Consider the following 18,604-nt stretch of genomic DNA (forward strand, 5'->3'; position numbering starts at 1 on the left):
ACTATATTTCCAGGTCCGATAGAAGCGATAAATTAAGAGAAATGTTTTGCCGAACGGATAGATATGGGAATTCGTTTTTTCCCGAACCATAAAGGACTTTACTAAACGCTAGTCCCAACTTCGTTAGAGCACTTCATTTTTTTAGCTGTAAACGGCTGGTGTCCTAACACCCCCTGCCACACGCCTTTTAGGCGGCTTGCGGGGTAGTATGTATATGCAGATTTATTAATGGGATTTTATCCATGGCCTAGGTTAACGCCGGAAATGGCATTTTCAGTTTTATGAGATTTAGCAATCAGTGGCATTTCCCTAAAGTTGACTGCAACATATGCTTCATCATTGCTACAGATCTGGATGAAATTTAATGTTCACTAATTTATAAAAAATTCTCCATTGTGATACAGTTAGGAGAAAGGAGAGACCCTTATATTTTCCGTTGTTCTGTCCATTGCCCACTCATCTAGCTATTTGCGGCGAAATATTGACGGCCCTCAAACCATTATAGATAAGTTGATGACGTTGCGAATTCATACCGAGGGGTCCCCTCGTCTAAGAAATTCCTCAGCCTCGGATCGTTCGTTATTGTTTATATTGCTGAGAGAGATTTCCTATCTCGATTAAAATTTCTCACTGAACGAGTAAATCTACCTCAACTATGATGGCGTCACCGGATCGGGAAAATAAGGGCAGAAAATATCGTTTTTTTTATTAAAAATTATGGGACAATTCTTCATTCAGGCTTCCGCGGTCCATGGTTGATAGGATAATAAAAAAATTCGGATTCACCACACGGTTCAGGTTTTATCTATGTATTTATTTTATTTTTATATATATTTACATTATATATGGGAAAATGGTTGCACGAGGTTACAGAGATTGGTTTCAGAGGTTTTTTCCTCGTAACTTATCTTTATTATTTATTTATGAACCGTATTATTTTTAGCAAATTACCGTTTCGGATCTAACAAGTTGATAACGACCTCATTAGCGCCAGGAGTAGGCGATTGGCTCAATTATGCTCCAAATCAATTGTCTCCGTGGGAACTGAAGTGAGTGGGTGTGTTATGGCGGTTATTCGCGGAGTGGAGGCCGCGTGACTTGTCTAAATTTGAACGTTTAAACGACGCACGCGGGGACATTGTGAGGTCGAGAAGGATTAACGGCCGTCGCGGAAAATCAATGGGTACCAAAGTCGTGAGTACCACAGAGCGCACTCATTAATTTCACCTCACTGTCCCGCTACGGAAATAGAAAACAGAGTTGGATAGAAACTTCCACTAACGAATGACACCGCAGTTTGATTCGGGGTAAGATTTATTTATGTTAGAGATGGGTCGAATAGCGTTTTTCCTCGAATTCGAATATCGAATACGAACACTTAAATTTTTTCCAAATATATCACTCGAATATTTCATCACTGGATACTGAAAATGAATTTTTTCACCAATTTCAAGTACGAATGAAAATTAAAATTAAAAAAATAGTGAACACTTTGCAACTCAATGTACTTCAACACGACTCCTAAATCCTGATAAGCAACTGTCACCCACGATTACGTAAAACTTGCGCCCGTGGAGCTCCGCAATTCTTTTGTTTTTTTTATATGCATATTGAAGGTTTTATTATTAGTAATACTTTATGGCGTTCATTGCAAAACTTAAATTAAAAAAGAATTGTTTATACTGCCAATGTAAAGGCCACATTTTGCTTTTTTGGGGGTAATTGATGTAAATAAAAAAAATGTTGATGGCCGTCCTAGAGAACAGGTCTAAGAATGATATGGAAAAATGTTTTGGCAGCGTGTCGATATATATTTTTTATATCTTCTTCATGGTTTATTAGCAAAGATTTGTTAATGAGACGTTAATCAACATTAAACAATTGAGGTCAAGCAAAATAAATAGTAAATCGATTGTTATTTATTTATAAACCATTCTATCTACGGATTTTTTAAAAATTACCGTTTCGGATCTAAGGTGATAACGAAAGGCTCCCAGCAGGAGGAAGGAAACGTCGTGTTCTATATTCAGCACGAAGCAGTACACCCGGAAATGGAAAGTAGTAGCGCATCTAATCGCTGCGAAAATCTTAAAACCAATATTTATATTGAAAGTATCGGCGACAAGATAATAAATACGCAATTTACCACATTTTATGGAGGAAAGTTTACTGATGTAGTTTAATTATGCACTGTTCTTATAGTGGAGGTGATTAATAAACTAACATAATAAAGTTGAATATCACGCGTTATATCCCAAACAAAACCGCCTCATCCGCTGTATATGTAATTCAGAATTAAGAGGGATTATAATTAAGAGGGTCATAGATAGGAAGTCTTCTTATGGCAGTCGCACATGATGAAATAGTTGATGTTATACCGACAGAAGGGGTTTTGATTGAATTTTTGGTTATCCAGGAAATAAATTTAAAGGTTTTTCCTGTCAACGGCAAACGATATCGTATCAGTCTTTCAAGCCCCGTATACATTGTTACTAGGTTCCTTGGATTTGTTAAATCTTTGAAACTTATCTACATGGTTTTGGGATTTAATGGGCTGATGGGGTAGGATTACGTTGAAAATTAACATTGAAGAAGTAACTTTCATCTAGTAGCTTTGAACACTTTGACTCTGTGGACACGTCTTTTTGGAAAACTCCCACTTGCTTTGCAAATATAGAAATTTCCCTTCCTGAGAAAATAATAGATGGTGCTGCTTTTGCTGAGAATATAAGACGATACACGTAGCAACGATAAATTCACGATCGGCTGTTTAGTTTTATCATTCATTAATTTGCAACAAATCCAAAAACAATTAAGAAGACTTTAACATTGGATAAATAATAAAGTGCGATCTAGTAAAAAAAACACTCAATATATAAACTCAAATATCACTTATTATATCAATATCATGACCGCCTTATTCGCTCTTTTTGAAATCAGGGAGAGAGGAGAAAATTAAGAGGATTATTGAGAGAATGTCTTCAGATGGCGGTCATGCATGATGGAATTGATGATTGAAATCAACTGATTTTTGCGCGGCATGGTGGAACGAGGAGATATTTATGTTAGAACAAAAAACACACAGTGCTGTTTCACAAAATTTATGATTATGTCGACTAGTTTCAACGGTTATTGCGTCATTCTCAAGCAGGAGCATTCTCAAGCAAGTCATTCTGTCAGTAGGACAAACAGTTGTCTTGACAACTGTTTGTCCTTCTGTTTTGTAAGTCGATGTTTGTCTTACTGTCGGCGACAAAATGATGTGCCGCTGTACTTTGCAAATTTATATCTGGGTTTCAGTGCATGCCATAATAATGAATAATACGTCATTTTAAAGGAAATTTTATTTTTAATTCTGATTTATTATTTGTAAAATGAAAAATTCAAAACTGCAGATACGCCAGTACAATAAATGATTACGCGCACCGTAAAATTAGCCATCAAATTATCGTGCTTTTTCAAATACATTATTTGATAGTGATTATTACATTTCATCCAAATCTGTGGCAATGATAAAGCATACCTTGGTGTAGACAGATAGTAAATGTCCAGCACTATTGAATATTAGAATTTTGACTTACGCGAAAATTGTTGTCCGCAGTAATTGACTCACTATTAATACAGCGGCTGAAGGTAAAGACGGGAGTTTTTCAAGTGAGGGGATGTCATACACGAATAAAGTCTCACGGAAAGGATTTCACGGGTTTGCAACCAAGCTGAAATGACGCAAGATACTAAAATATAGCGATCGAAGCCATCTTTAAGGTCAAAAGAACAAGAAATATTCTTTGAGGACATCAAATCATCAATTTATGATCTATATATTGTCATTCTGGGATCACTTCTATGTTACAATCTACTCCAGGGCAATTTTGCTTATTGCTAAATGTCATAAATTGTAAATATCATTTTCGGCGTTAACCTAGGTCATGACTAAAAGCCCGTTAATAAATAGGTACCCAAAAACACAAATTTATACGGTTTACATAACTTCTTTACTGTCTTCCGTAAGAGAAACTAACAAAGCCTTAGTAGAAGTCAGGTTGGCACTCAAGCTGAAATTTTCGTATCCAATGGTGGTCTTTCATTAAAATATCATTTTTGGCATCATAAAATCATGGTCCCTGCTATGAATCTTGTCAAACCAAATTTTTAATGATCCCGTATGAATATTACGTGGAGTAAATTTCCTGTCTTGGGTGTTGGGAAGTATAAAAAATATGCCGTGGGCGAGGCCCTTTGAAATATGTCCCACGCATGCGAGTGGCAGCCAGGACCGGGACACATGAATCTAGGGCAAGAGGAATCGAAGAGAAAACCACTACACTGTCGGGCACCCCCTCCATGTGTTTGTGGACCCACCTATATATTTTTTTTTGATGATACGCCCGGGGGTGGCGAAGTGTCTGCCGTGATTCCAACGACGAATATACGAAGTCTGAGGCAAAGGCTGGGAGCCGCTTGAGATCCAGACGTTACGCGGTAGGCTTAAATTGTTTGAGAAATTGAGGATAGATCAAATCTATGGTTCGACATTTCACTTTGCGGAATGCTGACATGGTAAATCAAAAATAATAAAATAAAGTTTATTTATCGGAATATGAAAAAGTTTATTTTCGATTCTATCTTGAGAATATATGTCTTTCGGAGTGAAAAAAATACCAACTCATTTTAACTGTCTGGTATTCCATTTTAAGGTTTCTTGGTTGGATAAATTTTTACTTATTGCCCTTTTTTCGGCTTCAATATGATGAAGAAAGAACATTTGAGTGCTTACGGAAATAACAAAGATGATAAAAGTAATTTTTCAAAACACTTAATACGTAACTTCCATGGGAGCGATTTTAGAATGAATACTTTTACAATATGCAACGACCACCGCGAATTAAATTCTAGAGATCAGTTAGAAATTGAAAAAATATTAACCAGAAAAATACTCTCATAAATGAACGAATCTATACCCATCCTTTACCCCTATTCTGGCGTCCCATTCAGAGTTCATTTCTCCTTCCTTTACTTAACTAATGCGATATATATGTAATAATTCATGCCTGATGTTGATGATTATTCATCGAAAGCCGGGTTAAAAAAAAAAGAAGTGGTATAATCACGAGTTATCCAACCAAGAAATCTTTAAGAGTGACGCGGAGAACATCGCACAAGAACTTTTCCTTCGATCAATAAAGGAATTTAATAAAATCCTTTATATAAATCCGGAAATTTGTTAGAGCATTTGTTTTTATTTGTTTTGCGGGGGTTGCCCCAGCAACCCCCGCAACACGAGCAGGGATTCAAAAACAGTAAAATTTCAATTGTTTAATACCCGGGAGCGAAATGTAGAAACGAAACGAAATGGATTTAAACCCGGGGAGCTATAAACTCAGAGTAGGAATGAAATCTGAGTCAAAACTACTTCGGGTCGAAACTAAACTAAAACTCTGGGACTAAACGAAACGCAGATAAGGTTGAATGAAGTAGAGGCTCGGCCTGCCGCCATTGGATGCATGTGACACTCACATCCTTTACCAATAACGGGAGAACGGTGAACGCAAACCGGCCATCCGATTTTTAAGCTCAATGTTTTTCAACCTCTCCACACTTATGTTAAACGTATCGGGTCGAAACTATTCTCTCTTATCCCCCTCCACTCAACTTCTGGGATCGTAATTTAACAATGAGAAGCGGAGTTTTCATTAATTTAGTTTCGTTCCCAGGAGTAAAGTTTCGTCCCGTGTCGAAACTAAACTCCTTGGTGATTTTGATTTCGTGCGAGAACGAAACTAAATCCATGCCTCGTATTTTCGTTTCCCTCCGGGTCGAAACGAAATATTTTCGTTTCGTTTTGCTTGCCATCCCTGCTGTTGAGGCGGCTTGCTGGGTAGCATGTAGATGAGTCTCTGAGTATTCGACTGTGATTTTATTGTGGTAAAAAGTTATTCTAATTCGATATTCGTTATACGCCCTCCAATCCTGTGTGGTATGACACGCCTGCGGATTTGTCTGGGGTTAGCTCTCACCTATCTTAACCAATATTTTGATTCAATCATTGAGTGAGTGATTTATTTATTTACAAAGGTATCCTGTAAAACTGAAAATATTTACGTCCCGTGTAGTCATGCACGTTTGAGGCTCTCATGTACTAAATAATATTTTTGTGAAAGGAAATTTCACGCCTAACATACTTGTGAAACGATATTGGGTTGGTCATAGTATAGTTGTAATGCGGTAGCATACTAGTTAGTAGTTAGTAGTAGGTCGAGCGCTTGTATTCGTACCGAAGGGTTCCTAGTTCAAATCCCGGGTGGAGCATTCTCTCAACCGCGGACAAAAAAAGCCTTGAAGTGTGAGGAGCTCCGGGGAAAATGATTGAGTTCTCCACCTTTAATGGGCGAAATTCAACCGCCTGGAGCTTAGTCCAGGGTGAGCTCTACCGTCACCTATCCAAACTATCCTTCGGGTTTAAACTTTTTGAGTGGGTGAGAGCTTCGCTGGCTATCCTAGGGAAAGAAGGTGGCCGTCTTACATGAATTTGTGAATGTATCACTACAGTGGCGTTGACTTGAATCAGATCTACCCTTACCTTGCAAACGGACTTTCCGGTGGAAATTTAAGTGAGTGCGTGGTACTACAGTACTCACGTGAATCTGTGATGCTTTGTTTTCAAATATGTTATCAAATTCAAAGGTACTTGTGGGTATCTAGTGCTATAGAGTGCACTTTTTATGCCTTTTTTAGTCTGATGATGAGGCTATAAGGTAATAATTAACTCTCAAATCATATCTGAACGTGGAACGGACTCGCAATATTGATAAAAGCCTCTAATTAAATTGATAAACTCACAATTATATCAAATGGTGTGGGTTGCAAAGCTTATAAATCCCCGGTGTTCACAATTATAATTGCATGAAAAAGATAAGTGATGATTTCAGTTTTATGCCATCATTTATGCTATGGAAGATGTTGCCATGGTGATTTCCTTTTACCTCGCGATAAGAATTATTTTCCAACTATTGATAAATAATTATCGGGTTTCTAGCCAAGTAAGAATTTATTTATAACATTATTTAAATTAATAATTAATTTATTTAACAATGAACGTCATTAATGATATTAATAAAAGTAATTATTACCCGAAAAGTATTTACATACACCGAGTAGAAGTATATATACACACCGAGAAAAAACGAAATCTTATATATTCCGACAAATTTCCTCAATTATTGATCCCTTATTGTGGGTTTAAGTAATTACTAAATTCTTGCACTTATGTATCGTAACGATAACGTCTTATAAGCCTAGCATTGCTCATTTCCTTATCATGTACCAGCTGAAATTTCAAGGTAACCGACGGATCTTATTTATATTTCATCTCCGATTCGGTATCCGCTTTGAAGCCGAGTGCTTTATTGACATCTGGATTGCCCGGCGTGGAAATAGATCTATAACGGAGCGCTCGTCGCTTTTCGGATTGGTTTGGGGGCTCGAGAGAAGTAATTAGACGCGCTGCGGTGCGAAAAAGCAAATAGAGGCAATTCCGTCCATTAATTATCCTTTGTCGGAGATTGAGGGAAGAGTGTGGGCCGAGAAACCGATACACGTACGAATGGAAGGGTTTCCACCCGTTAAAAGAAAATAAATTCTCCTTCGTAATTAATTAAGAGATTAGTTCAGAGGAGAAGGTCTTAATATAGCTTATGGAGAGGGGTATGTTGACACCTTCAAATTTAATGCTACACTTTAATGACTGTTTTAAATGGTCCAGGAAACGGACTTAATGATGAATTCAACTGTGTAATTTCCACTGAGATGTAATATATATTTATACCGTGATTTTGACTTCAACATGCATTCATTTTCAATGTATTTGATAATTTGGAAAGTCACGAAAACAATTACTTAACTAATAAAAATCTCGAGGATCATTTTGAAGGAAAAGAGTCGTTAAATCAGCCAGAGATTTCAACTTCAACATGCATTAATTGTAACTGTTAAAGATAAAATTTAAGTGAAATTAAAAAGTAATAATAGTAATAAAAGTTAAGATTAAAATTTAAGTTTTTTTACGATAAAAAAGTTAAGAAAATTTCAAATGCTAAATTCATCAATTATGTAATGTATTTTACGTTTATTTCCAGGACTTCCATTTTGCAATTTAAGAATTTGCCAGTGATTTTTTTCAAATTAACCTTCCGTAGGGCAAAACTTAGATAAAGGGGAAAAAAATTCAGAATTTTTTGTATTTGATAATTTGGGAGGTCATGAAAACTAAGCCAACAAGGTTCTGGAGGATTCATTTTGAAGGAAAAAATCGTATTTACTCAGCCGAAGGTTATTGAAATGGGAAAAATATTTTTTTGGGTAGCTTGGAAACGAAAAACTTAGTGTTCGATAATACGACTAATCTAAATAGAATGATATCCGAAGATACAAATATGATGGAGTGGAATTTTTCCATGTTAAAATAAATACTTGCAATTTTCCACGATTGTAACATTTATTACGACCTAGGTTCCAGTGTCGCCACAAAATCGTCAAGGTCCATTTCATTGTTACCATTACGGTTCATCTTAACCCTCTTTAAAGCAGAGGTGACAATGGGAGAAATCAAATTTCAATAGTTTCCATTTCGAAAACTTGATAATTTTACACTCAATTATAATTATTGTGGAAGCTAAATATTTCGTCATTAAAATTTACGCTACAAAATAATGTGTAGATTAGATATTTCTTACATAGAGCTTAAAGTTTAAACATATTTGATGTTGCTTAGAAACAACATTGGGTTATAAATGGCTATTTTATGTAAGTCTAATGTCTTGATTTTTCATGGATGAATACTTTGATATCTTATAAGAATAAATGAAACGGCATGAAATGGTAAGTTGTGAATGAAGTTCGTCCTATTTTTTATGATGAAACAACTTAATATAGTTTAAAAATGCTAATATGAGGCACATTTATTTTCACTTCATTTAATTTAGTCTTATGAAGGAGAGACATAAATAAAGTGCCATTCATGCTTAGCTGAATTGTCATCCAAGAGTAGTATGATTTTTTGTTATTGTCACACGGCCCTCAATTGAACGGTAGGCGATCTCTCCTTCCTTGATTTGTCATGGATGGATACTTTTGTATCTGATAATAACGAATAAAACGACATGAAATGGTAAGTTGTGAATGGAGAGCAAGAGAATAGTCATCCAGTGTGCTGGAGGTAGTCTGATTTTTCATTATTTGTCACACGGTCCTCATTTGTGTGGATACTGATTTCTCCTTCTGAGATAAGGCTGTTCGCCACTCGGCCGTGGCTACGGTCTCCACGGCAGATAAACACTGAGAGCAAAGTAAATGAAACACGCTGCTGTATTCGCTCTCCTGTTTCTCACCAAACGGAAGTGCAGTCCGAATTTCCGAGTTTCACGCACCAAATCCAGGGTTATATTCACTCGCTTTTTGCTGGCTTTTTACTTCACCGAGAATTGAAGTGTTTTCTTATGAAGTGGGGATGCATGTACATATAACCTGTACTACCTATCATATTTACCGTGCAATTTCCCGCCTAAAAAAGGTTGATTTGGATCGTGAAGTAATGCAGGACAAAAAACATCAGAATCACCTCTTATTTCAGTGATGAAACACCTAAGCGGCTTAATGTAGCGTTCATAAAGTTAAAATGGCTTGTTACGTCACAAATAATTGAAATTTTTTCTTATGAAGTGTAGAATTTTATGTAACCTGCATTGCCTATCATATGCACCACGCAATTTGCCGTTTTAGAAGGCTTATTTACGTCGTGCAGTAATGCGAGGCGAAAAATAATGTCATAATGGATCTACTTCCAGTGATGAAACACTAAGGCTGCTTAACGTAGTGTGAAAAAGGTACTTGGCTTGAAAAATGGTGAATTGACCTATTACTTCACCAAGAATTGAAGTTTTTTTACGTAAAGTGTGGATGCATGTATTACATCCATAACATACCTATATGCACCGTGCAAATTGCCGTCTTAGAAGGCTTATTTAGGTCGTGCAGTAGTACAGGACGAAAAATAATGTCAGAATCGCTCTACCTTCAGTGATGAAACACCAGCGTTGCTTAATGTAGCGTGAATAAGGTGCCAGGCTATTAAAAATGTAAAGTGGCTTGGTACTTCAACAAGAATTGAAGTTTATTCTTATAAAGTGTGGCTGCATGTATAACCTGCATAACCTACCATATGCTCCATGAAAATTGCCGTCATTGAATGCTTATGTGGGTCATGCAGTGATACAGTACGAAAAATTATGTCAGAATCGCCCTAATTTCAATGATGAAACACCAAGGCTTCTTAATGTAGTTTAAAAAAGTTAGTATGCGGCCCACTATTTACTCCTCACTTGGAAAGACGTAAGTAAAGTGCCATTCATGCTTAGTTACATTCTCTCAGCAAATTCCCGTCGACGTCGAATTTCGAATAGTGTGCGGTATCTCTTCTAAAATATTGTGTTTTTTTAAATAATATGACGTAATTTTGATCAATTTGCGGCAGATACGTATTTATTTATGCGAACGCTGGTTATGATGCCGAGCAGCTGATGTAATCCATAAGCATGAGGGGAAGAAAACTGTGCAGGTAGGTGGTGTAAGGGAAGATAGGAAGCAGGGTGTGTAGGCAGGGTAGAAAGTGTTAGCCCTTACTTTAAGATGAAGAAGTAAATATTCCAAGGAGATTGCCTTCTCTTGAAGGAGGTAGATATATCTAATTTCCTCAAAATTGACTTGTAAGTCAAAACAAATTCACGATAATTAAATGACCCAGCTTCAATATGTGTGTAACTAAATTTTATGCTTTAAGCTGCTCACATGCTGCAAAATGCGTCTCAGAATTAACCTGTGAAATCTCTATTCATACACATATATACGGGAAAGATTAGACAGAAGAACCCGGGTCCTAAAATTGGGGAAACCTGGGTACTACGCCTCAGAACTAACCTACGTAAGATAGTCTGGAATGGACTTTCAGTAATCCAGCTGCGAAATTGGGGAGGGGGTAATAGGAGAAATAAATGGAGAAATGGTAGGGATGGATACCTCCACACAAACACATCCGATCCGATACGAAATGCACCTCGTCTTCAACGATCACCCCTTAAAGATTTTCCCCTCAATATCTGCTCACAGCACGAGAGGATTGGGACAAGTTGTTGGCGAGAACGGAATAGGATGACCTCGAATGGAAAATATATTGAAGTGAGAAGGATGTGAAAGAGAAGAAATACGTGTGTGCGAGAAGATTAGCTGGTAGAGGAAAGAGGAACGGAGAGCTGCGTCGAACCAATCTTAAGATTGTTGACCGCAGTGATGATAATGAGCACGAGGATTGTTCTCCAGGGTACGCGTCGATAGGAAAACAAGGGCATAAATATCTCTCACGGAAAATATTGAATGGCTACCCCACTGCGAGAGAAGTAAGCATGCGCAAAGAACAGCGAGAGACGTAATCGAAGGGCACTGGATATGCGAGTGTATGGAAAAGGTCCAAAAATAAAAAAGAAAACATTTGAGTCGCGTGGCTGCGTGTTCAAGTGCTCTTACCCGCTGCTGAGGGCGCGAGGTCATCGCTGTTGAGTTCGCTGTCCGAGTCGGGCGTCGCCTACTGTCCCATTGAGCAGTCAGTTGTCTGGGACGCGCACTCGATAAGAAGCTCCCTGGGCGACACCTTGCGAGGGACTACACTATACAAAGATCTCTCTCTCTCTCCTTCACCCCCACTTGGTCGTGGCCTTCCCACCCCCCACCAACAATCTACCTCCCCTATCGCGAGACATTGAGCGGTACTGGAGTAGTCATGACGCCACGGAACTGGAGCGCCGAATCAGAATTGCCGTCCGCCATATTGGTGATCCCATTTTCTAAGCTTACCCTTGAGTGATGGGTCAGTCCAGGGGCGGTCATGCCATGCCCCACGACGCTCGCGTCTATCTTAAAGCGTATCCGAAAGGTGTAATAGAAAAGATTGGAAGAATTATGAATGAAGATTAGTTAAACCAAATTTTTTCGCAGTGATAAAATTTTACGTTTTTATTAGTTACTCTATTTTCAACATACGCAGTGTAAAAAGATTATATTAAACAAATAATCGAGTCAGTAAATAAAAAAGAACCTGATGCTTTTTTGAGAAGGTTGTTCGACAAGGTTATTTTAGAGGTTTTTTTTTTAAATTTCAGCGCAGCTTCAAGGAAAAAATTCACTAAATGCATATTAGAGCCATAATAAATTATTCAATTTTATAAGCAGTGAAATTCTAAGTTTTCATCTAGTAACGTAATGCAACTACGTTACGAAACCCGGGTCGTGCCCATATTAATATAATAGTGAACCTTACAAGTTTTATTCCTTTATTTCCAATATGGAGAGGTTTCACAAAGTCTTGCCTGTAGTTATCATTTATATTTTGTAAAGAGATTGAATAAAAATAAATAAAATAAAGGCATCAGAAGATAAAAGAGAATCTGATGATTTTTTGAAATGGTTATTCGAAAAGATTATTTTAGTGTTGTTTTAGATTTCACGGCAGTTTCAAGGAAAAAATTCACTAAATAGATACCTAATAGATCCATATTACGTTATTAAATTTTATAAGCTGTGAAATTCTCAATTTTTATATTGTTTATTCTTACGAAATTGCAATTTTTATTGACTTTTATCTAGTTTTCAAAAGCCAGAATAGATACCATATGCAGCTCCGGGCATGCAATTTTCTAAAATTTTCAGGGGGAGGAAACCTCCGAATCCCCCAGTAAGACGGGCCCCAGCCGAGGGCCACACCCCCCCCTGGGTCGGTCATTAGCGGAAGCCGTTTATCTAACGGCTTTTCTGTACAATTGTATTTTCCTTGTCTTTCCTTTCAACATAATGGAGAATTCTACGGAAGTACAGCAAAGCAGTTCATTTTTTCAGAAAAATATTCCTTACGGCCTTAAGGCTAATTTTCTTTTCCAAAAATCAAACGGATTCAGGAAACAAGCGCCTAAGGAGACCAAGCCGTAATTAGTACTGCTGTTTCGGTGAAAACCAACGATGGATATAAATTTCAGAATGATGAAAACGAGTCTAATAGTTCATTGATTGAAATGCATTGTTTCCCGATTTGTGTGCGAGTTAAGAACAAAATATAAGTACAGGCAACCCACACACCACCCAAGCACCACACGAAGCAAATTTCTGGCTAAATGCCTATTACTCTTCATTTCTGTTGGTATCCTACCACGGGATAGTTTTGGGTATGGAATTTAAAAACTAAAGAATAAGGGCACTTCGCCGGGCATAATAAGGGCATCTTTGCTGAAGCTGGCCGCGGCGCGGGGCCTACTAACAGACGAATTCTTTGAAAACTTACGGAGTTTCGTTATATTATGTTTTCCAAAGGAAGATAAATACGGCTAGTAAGAGGTACATCTTGGCTGTGTCAATAAATTAAATCGTATGTGGGTTAAAATATATATAAATATAAAATATTCATCAGATGCTACATATGGAGTATGTTTCTCTATGGAAGCGAGGCTTGGACGTTGACAGCAGCAGAGAAGTCAAGAGTGGAAGCATTCGAAATGTGGTGCTACCGAAGAATGATGAAGATAAAATGGATTGACCGTGTGAGTAACCAGGAAGTGCTAAGGAGAGTAGGAGAAAAAAGAGAAGCCTCCTAAAAACATTAAGCAGAAGAAGGGACAACTTAGTTGGCCACATTTTGAGGCACGATGGTCTGATGAAGACAATCGTTGAAGGACAAGTGGAAGGGAAAAAGGGCAAGGGACGGCCCCGAATGAGTTATATAGGACAGGTTATAAAGGATATAAAAGAGAATAAATATGTAGCTATGAAGAGATTAACGGATAGGAGAGAGAAATGGAGAGCTGCGTCAAACCAATCTTAGGATTGTTGACTTATGATGATGTGGGTTAAAATGCGTTATAATCACATTCATTGCTAAAAATTAATGACCTTCTCATCGGTAGGTAATTTCAGTAAAATTATGCCTCAATAAATGAAACTTAAGCAATGGATGCACTAAAATATCAACAGCAACAACGTCGAATTGCAGTACTTGCGGTTGCCTTGAACATACATTTAAATCCCCGGAAAGTTTGCCCGTTTTCTTTGCCGCTCAATAGTGCGTTGGTCATCCAGGGACAAAAAATACCTTCGACCTATTTATCATAATATATAATCAAATATTAATAAATTCTTCTGCCACCTACACATGGGCAAAGTTTATAGTTTTATTTTGGGAGGACTAGCACTCCAGCCAGGAGTTAAGAGGAACAACCCCGGGTGAAACGGGGGGCATTCCATACCCCCTAAGTATTCCTGGAAAATTTGTTTGAATAAGCTTCTCAATATTAAAAAAAAATACTATCCAAGACCAAAATTTATTTAAACTTTTGATATTTGGCTTTCATTGTACTTGAATGGTCTCGTGTTTTTTTCGAACATAATACCAATTAAGTAGGGGGCCAGACTCCCCTTAGGCTTACTTAAACTCACGCCCATGCACTTACAAATATAAGTCCCCATACAATACATCAATGGCGTAACTAGGAGTATGATTTTTTTATGATTATGCGGCCACCTCCTCCAAGGCAACTTTTTGGGAAACTTTTTGAAAATTTTCATGCCTGGATATACATTTTACATTATTTTGGCATTAAAAATTTAATTTTAAGCAGGTATTATTAAATTTCAGAATTAGACATTAGTTTTAAAATACTTTTTTATTTCTCAGAGGCTTTGGGGGGGGGGGATGTATCCCCTCATCCTCCTCACCATAGTTACACCCCTGAAATACAGCAATTGCAGCCAGGGGCGTAGCTAGGCGTTAAGGCTGGGGGGGGGGGGGTTTAGGTGCAACTAATACCGGGGTGTGTGGAAGTATGGAATACCCACCAGGATAAGCGGTAGGTGCGAGATTAATAAATTGCGAAATTTTAAAGATAAATGGTTGAAAATGGTGAGTTTTACGGCTTTCTGAGGAATATTTTATTCATCCCAGTAATAACAATACAATTAAGTAAAATGGATTAAACTTAAAAATGTCTCTGATCTCTGGAGGAATAAATAAATCCCCCAAAATCCCCCCCTCGCTGCGTCACTGATCACAGTAGCCTCGAAGTATCTTCTTGTTGGGATCACCAATATGGCTGCTTGCGTCTGCCTCGGAGGCACACAGCGTCGCGTCGCCTTGCTGTTCCCCCGCGCAGGACAGACTATCTCGGCGATAAAGCGGAGCGGGGGGCCGTGACGTCAGCACTCGGGGAGGCACGATACGCGCAGGAATCAATGGTGAAGGACGGAGGTTGGTCGGTGGCAGGGGGTGAAGGGGGGTTGAAGCGGGGGGATGGTTTCTGTATGGCAGGGCATGAGGAGGGGTATAGAAGCGGGGGGGTGGATGGTTTCTGTATGTGGTTCGGCGTAATGGGGGTCGAAATTTCGGGGGGGGGGATTTGAGGGGAAAAGAAGGGGAGGGGGTTTTCAGCTCTCCTTGCATCAGGGGTGGTTGGAGGGTGTGGTGGTTGCCAGTTATAACTCCACACACAGACGTACTTTGCCGCCTCCGTAGCCTTTTCTTCTTAGGGTCTATTGTCGCGAGAATTGGCGTGGACGCTGATGTAGGTGGAAGCTGTGGCGCGTGAAAGGGGTTGACGCCTGAATGGTGGTGCGAGAAGAATCGCATTAGGCGTTCGGAGTTGGTGTGTGGGGTTCGCTTCTCTACATCTACATAGTACCCCGCAAGCCACCTTAAAAAGGCGTGTGGCAGGTGGTGTTAGTACACCAGCCATTTAAATCTAAAATACAAATCCTCAAATAAAATTACGACTATTATAATACCTATTGCCTAAGCCGTAAATATTCATCTACATCTACATAATACCCCGCAAGCCGCCTAAAAAGGCGCGTGGCAGGTGGTGTTAGTACACCTGCCAATTAAAAGTTAAATCTAAAAAAATGCTCTAATAAATTTACAACTATTACAATATCTATTGCCAATTCATTAAATATTCATCTACATTTACATAATACCCTGCAAGCCGTCTGAAAAAGGTGTGTGGCAGGTGGTGCTAGGACAACAGCCGTTTACGTATTAATAGAAAATGAACATAATTACGATTAGCAATTTTTAATGTCTTATATGGCTCGGGGAAAACGAATTTCCATTTTTATCCGTTCGGAAAAACGGGGTACATCAGTAAGATTCAGGAAGATAATTGCGTTAGCAAAGGAGACGTTTATGAACAGGAAGGAGCTTATGAGAGGACCGTTATGTAAGAGTTTTAAGATAAGGTTAGCGAAGAGTGTAGCTCTCTACGGTGCGGAAACGTTGACAATTAGGAAGGAAGATGAGAGAAGACTGGAGGCGTTCGAGATGTGGATAATTTAGACCCTCTCTCATCATACGTCTGCTGCCCTGACAATTATATACAAATGAATCGAAATGAAGCAAAGGTTTCTTTTCTTGCTGACTTCACTCACAATAGCATAATTAACAAATGCATCCATAAAATCGGCTTGTGGATCAATTCAGCTATTTGGGCAGCATAAAAGTGGAAAACGGATACAGCAGTAAAGATATCAGGAAAGGAATTGCGTTCGGAAGAGAGACATTCATGAACAGGAAAGAACTGTTGGGAGTATCGTCAGATACGACTTTCAAGAAAAGGCTAGCGAAGTGTCTGATCTGGAGTGTAGCATTTTACGGTGTGGAAATATGGACACTCAGGGAGGAGGACGAGAGAAGACTGGAGTAGTTCGAGATGTGGTGTGGAGATGAATGCAGAAGGTGAAGTGGTCGGAGAGGAGGAGGGACAATGAAGTGCTGGAAATGGTGGGTGAGGAGAGGCAGCTGTTAGATGAGATACGGAGGAGACAGAAGGTATGGATGGAGCGAGTACTGAGCGGGGAGGGGATGTTGAAAACAGTTTTGGGGGTCGGAATATTGGGTAAACGAGGGAGAGGAAGGAAGGGAATAGAATTTATTTGATAAAATGTGAGTGAGTAGTCCTGATTGTGAATTGAAGAGGGAAGTAATGCTTCTTAAGTACTCCATGGAAACCAACCTTAATCGGTAGAATACTTTAATAAAATAAATCCGTACGGCAAAATATCTATCTTAATTTATCGCTTCTGTCGGACAATGTATCACCATAATTATACATAATAAATGCAGTACAATATGATTTCCCATTACGGAAATGTTTTTATTTTCATTAAACCGAATAAAATAAATGTACAGGTACATACAAAAACCAAGGAGCACTTGAAATCTATATTATACTTAGAGTTATTTTATATGGGGTATCTTTACTCCAACTCATGGTTTAGAACTAGATTTGAATATTTTCATTAGACTGGGCCAAATTAATCCCAATAGGGTGGTTTCCTATTATTTTTTTATTGCCTTAATCGAAAGATTATTACTCCTGGAGTACATATTTCGCACTTTTAGATTTTTAAATGACAACATCTATTTTTCGCGATTAAATGAAAAGTAAAAATTTTCAAGCGCGCGAAAACGCGACGCTTAAGTATGAATGTCGGGAAATATCTCCGTACGTCGTATTTCTGGTTCCCCCTCCCGCCCGGTGAGATGACCTTGAGGCGAGGCTTAGCTCTGATACGTCGCAGGATGCTAGCGGATAGCTGAGTACCTTGCTGAGCGGTAGCGCTTGGCTTAAAAAAGGTTTATTAATACCTTATCAAACGAAGAAAACTTTCCGACCATAGGCAGTTTTAATAGGTGATTATTAAGACATGTTTCCCTGAGCTCTGTGCCTCATGCTTGCATTGGTAACCTCAGACGATGCATAACTCCTATCCTCTCGTGTAGAAACTAGGTCCCTGTGACGTCATGCGGAGTGGAATCGCATGGGCGCCAATCTGGCCTTTTTCAAATGAGGATAAAATTTGACCCTTGCCATTCGTCTAAACCGGTATTTCAAAACCCAAATAATTTGTGTATTATGAATACACTAATGGTGGGTAACGAATCGCAATCAATGCCTTTCGTTTTCTTTGATGAAGGAAACTACCCTATTCAAGGTAAATTTACTCCAAAATAAACAAATCCTGGTTGTTAAAATAGATAGAAGTTCAAAAACAGCCTTAAATTTAAGGTACATGATCTGTCAATAATTGTGCTTTTTTAAATTAATTTTAGGGATTTCATTTTTTTTAATTTGGAAATAAAATTTGGTTGCTAATTTATATCAGGTCCTAAATAGGAAGGTTTATAAGTAGGTATGCATGAAAATGTTTATTAAAACAAGAGTGTTTCGGAAAGTTTGACAGAAAATGATTTGGAACGTTGCCTGAAGCATGATGAAGATGAAAACCACCCATTTTCTGTCTCTTGCACGTTTGGTCTTGTAACGTTTTGAAAATATCCACTACTAACTTAACAAATAATTTCAGTACAATTAAAAAACAAGCTCTATATTTTGAAACTTGGGAGCAAAAAACAACATCAAAAAGCCACCATGACTATTACAATACCATTTGTACTACCCGTACTACCACTCACTGACCCAATGCCATGAACTGCACCATCTTGAGTTCTGCCGTATTCCTT

The 18,604-nt window shown here is 38.3% G+C and overlaps 3 protein-coding genes across 3 annotated transcripts in view; 1 reads left to right on the plus strand and 2 right to left on the minus strand.

Moving 5' to 3' along the window:
• The window catches only part of LOC124169815 (ras-related protein Rab-37-like), a 39,554-nt gene extending 27,856 nt beyond the window's left edge, over positions 1-11,698 (minus strand). Inside the window, exon 1 of the mRNA XM_046548589.1 lies at positions 11,575-11,698. The gene's annotated coding sequence lies outside the window, so the exon portion shown is untranslated. The remainder of the gene's footprint in view (positions 1-11,574) is intronic.
• The window catches only part of LOC124169814 (chromobox protein homolog 6-like), a 109,796-nt gene that overhangs the window by 27,294 nt on the left and 63,898 nt on the right, over positions 1-18,604 (plus strand). The window lies entirely within an intron of this gene.
• On the minus strand, positions 15,128-15,712 carry LOC124168741 (protein TRACHEARY ELEMENT DIFFERENTIATION-RELATED 7A-like). Its single transcript, XM_046547009.1, has one exon. The coding sequence runs from the start codon at positions 15,710-15,712 to the stop codon at positions 15,128-15,130; it is 585 nt and encodes a 194-aa protein (XP_046402965.1).

This window comes from Ischnura elegans, chromosome 12 (genome assembly GCF_921293095.1).
Source record: "Ischnura elegans chromosome 12, ioIscEleg1.1, whole genome shotgun sequence".
Taxonomy (NCBI): domain Eukaryota; kingdom Metazoa; phylum Arthropoda; class Insecta; order Odonata; family Coenagrionidae; genus Ischnura; species Ischnura elegans.